General features: G+C 47.8%; 1 protein-coding gene across 1 annotated transcript in view; it reads left to right on the plus strand.

The window, feature by feature from the left end:
• Positions 1–1,148, plus strand: part of CDH5 (cadherin 5, type 2 (vascular endothelium)) — a 22,169-nt gene extending 21,021 nt beyond the window's left edge. The window contains exon 12 of the mRNA XM_014547794.1: positions 2–1,148. Within this exon, the coding sequence (XP_014403280.1) occupies positions 2–282 (281 nt within the window). The 3' untranslated portion in view covers positions 283–1,148. The remainder of the gene's footprint in view (position 1) is intronic.
• Positions 1,149–7,315: the final 6,167 nt, after the last annotated feature.

Raw genomic sequence — 7,315 nt, forward strand, 5'->3', positions numbered from 1 at the left:
CGGCACCTGCCGCCCCCCAAGCCCGGGGAGCTCGGGGACATGGCCGCTGTGATCGAGGTGAAGAAGGACGAGGCGGACCAGGACAGCAGCGGCCTGCCCTACGACACGCTGCACCTGTTCGACTACGAGGGCTCCGAGTCCATCGCCGAGTCCCTCAGCTCCCTGGGCACCGGCTCGTCCGACTCGGACATCGACTACGACTTCCTCAACGACTGGGGGCCCAGGTTCAAGATGCTGGCCGAGCTGTACAGCACGGACTCCCCGGAGGAGCTGCTGTATTAGGGGCGGGTGCCCTGGGCCTGGGGACCCAAACCGTTGCGGCTGCAGCCAGCTGGACACCAGGCCTGACCTGGAGTGACAGCACAGACCCCCCAGGCCCAGCAGCCCTTCCTTTTGGGTCCCAGAGACCTCACCACCCTGGGCAGCAAACTCCAGGTCCCTGAAATGTCCAGGAACCTGTTTCCGCGGCGGCTACCCCCGAAATGCTGGAACATCCAAGCTAGCGGTGCCTGGGCTCGGACAACCACATAACCCTGTCACCAGGACCACACGTCCAATGCAGAGACGTTTTCTCTAGCTCCTCAAAGAGCTGATGTCCAACTACCAGAGACAGGTGTTCCCCAAAGGTCCCTAAACCCCCCCAGCGAGGCTGGGGAGGCCCTCGCGCCTGTCTCCCTGGAGGCAAAGGGCAGGACAGAGTGACCTGTGGGTGACCCTCCCCGCAGCCCAGTCCCAAGGGAGCCCGGGGCCATCCATGCCGCCTGCCCTGCTTCAACTTCCTCACACCCTCCCCCGCCCCCTCGCACTCTGAGGCCCCTCTCCAGGCCCCTGAAGAGGGAGGAAGGGGTCCCTGGCAGCTATCCACTGGGGTCCTCAGGGGCCCTCATCCGCCTGCCACACCAGTTTCTGTCCTGCACTAAGCGCTGAGCCGCAGCCTGCGTCGGGGAAGTGGCTTGCTGAACTGTGAAGCAACTGTGAATGCATCCTGGAGGGACACGGACGATCACGTGTGACAGACCAGGGGGTGAGGGCCACCCTCCAGAGGGGGCCTGGAGGGGCGTGACCCCAATTGGAGACTCACTGACATGCTTCTAGTTTTGCCTGGGAAGTGGGGACAGATGTGCCCAGAGCAGAACATGTCTTCCCATCTCTGCCTCGCCTGGTCCTTCATTCCTGGGGCAGGACAGAGTGACCTGTGGGTGACCCTCCCCGCAGCCCAGTCCCAAGGGAGCCCGGGGCCATCCATGCCGCCTGCCCTGCTTCAACTTCCTCACACCCTCCCCCGCCCCCTCGCACTCTGAGGCCCCTCTCCAGGCCCCTGAAGAGGGAGGAAGGGGTCCCTGGCAGCTATCCACTGGGGTCCTCAGGGGCCCTCATCCGCCTGCCACACCAGTTTCTGTCCTGCACTAAGCGCTGAGCCGCAGCCTGCGTCGGGGAAGTGGCTTGCTGAACTGTGAAGCAACTGTGAATGCATCCTGGAGGGACACGGACGATCACGTGTGACAGACCAGGGGGTGAGGGCCACCCTCCAGAGGGGGCCTGGAGGGGCGTGACCCCAATTGGAGACTCACTGACATGCTTCTAGTTTTGCCTGGGAAGTGGGGACAGATGTGCCCAGAGCAGAACATGTCTTCCCATCTCTGCCTCGCCTGGTCCTTCATTCCTGCTGTCTCTTTTCTTTCTCTCCCCTCCTCCTCCTCCTCCTCCTCCTCCTCTCTGGACTCAGAGGCACTCAAGATATGATCCACAGCAATTGGCAACTCTGGCCAATGTCCAAACCCAACTCTGACTGCACAACGGAGCCAAGCCATTTGCCTTCACACCTCGTTGTTGCCGCATCTCAGGGAACCCCAGCAGGGCCCTGTCCTTCAGGCACACCCTGCGGAAGGCAAGGCCCCCGCCCCATCCAAGCCCCTTAGTCCTCTGTGCATCTCCCCCTTTCAGCCACACGTGGAACGTTCCAGCACAAACACACCTGGGAGAAGAGGAATCACTCAAAGGGAGGGGCAGGGATGGAGGCAAACCCTCCAACTCACCCTTGGCCATGACTCAAGTCCCCACTCTGAGGGCCCCTGACACATCAGGGGATTGTAGATAACACTGACTTTATTTTTAACCAATAACTACCTTTTTTTATAACTACTTAATTTTTTTTACTAATAACACTTATATATGTCTAGGTTTCACAAACATATAAGATTTTTTGCATAACAAGGTTGCTATTTAGATTAACAGTTTTAATCCAGGTGTTTTAGTTGAATAAACAAATTCCTGTAACCTTCTATTTCCTATCATTGTCATAACTGCTCCAGGGATATTGACTATGTATTGACCACACTGGTGCATGAAATGTACTGTATTTTTTTTTTATACCTGAATAAAGATCTTGAAATTCTTCCATTTCTAGAGCTGAGAGAGTGAGCTTATTTAATGTATTTTTATTAATTTCAGAGAGGAAGACAGAAGGAGAAAGAGATAGAAACATCAATGACAAGAGAGATACATTGATGGGCTCCCTCCTGCACACCCCCCATTGGGGATCAAACCCTCAACCTGGGCATGTGCCCTGAACGGGAATCAAACCGTGACCTCCCGGTTCATTGGTCAATGCTCAACCACTGAGCCACACCATTCGGGCAACAATTATTCTTGAATTGTCTATTTTCCCTTCAATTCTATCCATTTTTGCTTTGAGTATCTTTGGTGTCTGTTGTTAGGGGTCTATAAGTTTAAATGATTTTATCTTCTTGACAGATTGGCCCTTTTAGCATTATAAAATGTACCTCTTACATCTAGGAACAATTTTTATTTTAAAATCTATTTTGTCTGGCAGTCACTCCAGCTCTCTTTTGGTTACTGTTTATATGGTACTAGTGACCCAGTGCACGAAATTCATGCACATTAAAAGGGAATTAATTAGAGGACATATTTTAATATTGCTATTTGCTCTTTCTCTATAATAGAAGTGTCAGAAAGAAAATTAGTAAAATGTGTATGAAAATCTTCCTCCTGTCAGAGTCCGGGGCATGCTGCGGGAACCAGAGTCAATTCCCTGCCATCCACATGCACCTCGAAATCCTGCGAGACCCAGACCTGGCCAGCCCCAAACCTGGCCAGCCCCACCCCCGTCAAGCCCTGCAGGCAGGGGGTGTGGCCTCAGGTCACCTGGCCCAGCGCCAGGCAGGGGGTGCAACCTGAGGTTCCCCCATCAAGCCCCACTCTGTGGGGGGGCACGGCCTGAGGTCCCATCAAGCCCTGCCAGACGGTGGGGGCACAGCCTCAGGTCTTTTGCCCCAGCCCAGTGCCACACAGCTTCAGGACCCTGCTGATTGCTCATTAAGACTCATTACAGCCCTAACCAGTTTGGCTCAGTGGCTAAAGCATCGGCCTGCGGACTGAAGAAAATCAATAAAATATATATATTTTTAAAAAGACTCATTACATGCCAAAACTGGTTTGGCTCAGTGGATAGAGCGTCGGCCTGCGGACTGAAAAGTCCCAGGTTCGATTCCGGTCAAGGGCATGTACCTGGGTTGCGGGCACATCCCCAGTAGGAGATGTGCAGGAGGCAGCTGATCAATGTTTCTCTCTCATCAATGTTTCTAATCTCTATCTCTCTTCCTTCCTCTCTGTGAAAAATCAATAAAATATATCTAAAAAAAAAAAAAAAGACTCATTACAGGAACCTGGCCTCCGCCCTGGGCACAACCATCTAGTGTTATGGAATCCCTGCCTCCGCTATGGGCACAGCCATCTTGGCCATTATGGCAAGACAGTCAATTTGCATATTTTCTCTTTATTAGATAAGATACTTTCTTCCATCTTTTACTTTCAATCTACTTGTGTCTTTTAACATAGAGCGTGTCTTCTGTGGACAAAATATAGTTGGATCATGGCAGTTTACCCATCGTGCCAATCTGTTTTTTTATTAGCATGTTTAATCCTTGTCTGTTTAACGTAATTACCAATAAGATTGGATTTCTGTCTGCCGTTTTTGTATTTGTTTTCTGTGTCTTATGGTTTTTGTCGCTCTATTACCCCAATATTGCCTTCTTCTATGTTAAATAGATATCGCCTAGTGTAGCATTTTCATTATCTTGTCAAATCTTTTATTCTAGTTTTTGAGTTATTTTTTTAGTGGTTCCCTTGAAGATCATATTTAAAATCTCAACTGATAATAATAGAGTTAGAATTTGTACCAGCCTAATACAAAATTTTGCTCCTATATAGCTCCACTACCACCCTCTCCTTTGTACTACCATTGTCATACATATTACTTTTTATACATTGTATGCCCATCAACATAGATTTACAATGATTGCCTTATGCAGTTGTCTTTTAACCCTACCAGACCTGAGGCCCTGAACCTAACTGTCCCCTATACCTGGGCTCCTGAGCATTAAAGAGAAAAAACCAACATGATATAGAAAAATGTTAGTTACATGCAAACAAGTGGTTAGAATAAGATGGAACTTGGAGACATTGTAGAAAATAGGTCTACCTTTCATCTACCTTTCATCTAGCACCAATATTCCACCTTTGTGTGGAAATTACCGAAAAATCGGTACAGCGGTCTGGTAGGGTTAAGATGCCCTTGTCCATTTTTCTCTTGGGTTAATGCTTCCTGTCACAACCCAGCAGTGCATATTTTTTCTCCTTTTGAAAGTATTTCTGGCCTCAAAACTAAACTAAATTAGATGCCAGTTCTTCTCCCTTTTCTTTATGTCCACATAGCATCCTGAGCATAACTTTCTCAGAGTACTTATTACATTGAATTTTAATAGTGGGTTTGCTTAACTGTCCTCTCCCTACTTCTCTGCCCTTGTCCAATGTTTGGCACATACTAGACACTAAATATGAACAGAAAAATGAATAGAGACGGCTGCTGCCTTTAGTGTTGACTTTTAACCCCTGGTGCTCCAGCGGCAGGAATCTGGAAACTTCACCTAAGGGGAGCCTACACTAAATTGGGGTAGGCTGTTTTAAGAGTATTGTGTTGGAGGGGATATGTGCATGTACACACTTCCGCACACACGCGCATGCGCGCACATCTCTCTCTCTCTCTCTCTCTCTCTCTCTCTCTTTCTCTTCCGTAGGACTCAAATTATACTTATATTAGAATGCTTACTGATGTCCAACAGGTATCTAAGGAACTGTATTTTCTTCATTTTTTTTCTTTCTATTCCACAGACTAGATCATCTCAATTGACCTATCCTTAAGTTTGCTGATCCTTTTTTGAGCCAACTCACATCTGCTCTTAAGCTCTTCTAGTGAATTTTTTATTTCACTTATTGTACTTTCAATTCCAGAATTCCTATTTGAATCTTTTAATTTTTTTTAAATTTTTTAATCCTCACCCAAGGATGTTTTACCATTGATTTTTAGAGAGAGTGGAAGAGAGAGAGAAAGACAAATATCGATTGGTTGCCTTCTGTACGAGCCCTGACCAGGGCCCAGGCTGGGAAGGAGCCTGCAACCGTGGTACATGCCCTCGACCAGAATCAAACGCAGGACCCTTCGGTCTGCAGGCCAACGCTCTAGCCACTGAGCCAAACCGATCAGGGCTGTTTCTTTTTAAATAATTTCTACCTCTTTGTTGATATTCTCTATCAACAAAGATGGTGAGACATCATGGTCATACTTTTCTTTAGTTCTTTAGACATGGTTTTCTTTAGTTCTTTAAACATATATTAAATAACTAGTTTAAAGTCTTTGTCTACTAAGTCCAACGTCTGGGTTTCTTTGGGGATAGTTCTTACTAATTGCTTTTTCTTTTCCTGTAAATGGACCATACTTTCTTGTTTCTTTGCATGTTTCATAGTTTTTGTAGCTACCTGCATATCTAGAATAATAAAAGCATAATATGCTAACTAGACCAGACAACCTTCTGGACGAAGCCGGAGCTGTGAGGGAAGCCCAGGTCCCAAGTGTCTGCCGGCGGCCAGAGGGAAGCCCAGGTCCCTGGTGCCGGAGGGAAGCCGGTGCTGGCAGCCAGGGGAAATCCAGGTGCGGGGGGAAGCCGGTGCCGGCAGCCGGGGGAAGAAAGGCCTACTCTTGCATCGGGCCTCTAGTTTTAAATAACGTGACAACTGTGAAACCGGATCCTTGTGCCCCAGGGGTTATTGTTGTTACTGGGTTATGTTCCTGCTGCACTTTGTTTAGTGGCCGTCCTAAACTAATACAATAAAGTTTGTACTTTTTGTTGTGTGTGGCCACTGAAGTCTCTGCTTGGTAGTGGTCAGCTAATAATTGGCAGAGGTTCCCTTAGACGCCTGGAACCAGTAAGTCTCTCGGTGTTTGCTGAGGGCTTGTGTGTGCATGTTGGGGAAGTCCTTCAATGCGCAGGCAGGCAGTTTACAACTCTGCCCTAGCCTTCACTTTCTGATTGCACAGAGCCTCAAGGTCAGCCAGGACTGAAAACCTGGAGCTTTTCCAGGTCTTTCCTGGGCATGTGCACAGCTTTATCCATGTGAGTGGCCTTTTAGATTCCCAGGAATAGGCCAAAGTTTTTCAAAGCCCACTGTGGACAGCTCCTTCACCAGCTATTCCTTTCAAGATTTTTCCTCCGTGTCTTATTTGCCCCAGATGTTATCCCTGCCTTAAGCAACTTCCATGTTATACAATTACCATTGATTTTTTTTCAACAAATACTCTCCCAACAAAAGGCTATTCGCGTTATGCAAGCTTCCAGTCAGGTTAAATAAACACAACCTTTAAAATGAGGTCTTCTCGCACTGGCTAGTTTGGCTCAGTGGATAGAGTGTTAGCCTGTGGACTGAAGGGTCCTGGGTTCGATTCCAGACAAGGGCACGCACCTTGGTTGCAGGCTCGATCTGGGCCTGTGAGGGAGGCAGCCAGTTGATGTGTCACTCTCACATCAATGTTTCTCTCTCTCTCTGTCTCTCCCTCTCCCTTCCACTATGATCGGAGACGAATTTGTTACGAAATTGAGTGCAATTTCCTTATCTAACGACACTGTCTGCAGAAAATTAGATGACATGTCTGCTAATATTCTTGATCAGGTAATCCAGGAAATTAAATCTGCTCCACTTCCAATAGTTAGTATCCAGCTTGATGAATCTACAGATGTTGCAAACTGTTCACAGTTACTGGTTTACGTGAGGTATATTAATGATGGTGACTTTAAAGATGAGTTTCTTTTTTGCAAACCTCTTGAAACGACACCTACTGCATATGATGTATTTGACACAGTTGGTTCATTTCTGAAAGAGCATAAGATCTCTTGGGAAAAGGTTTGTGGTGTTTGCACAGATGGTGCTCCAGCTATGCTAGGATGTCGATCTGGATTTCAAC

The sequence above is a fragment of the Myotis brandtii genome, unplaced genomic scaffold (assembly GCF_000412655.1).
Source record: "Myotis brandtii unplaced genomic scaffold, ASM41265v1 scaffold486, whole genome shotgun sequence".
Classification (NCBI taxonomy): Eukaryota; Metazoa; Chordata; class Mammalia; order Chiroptera; family Vespertilionidae; genus Myotis; species Myotis brandtii.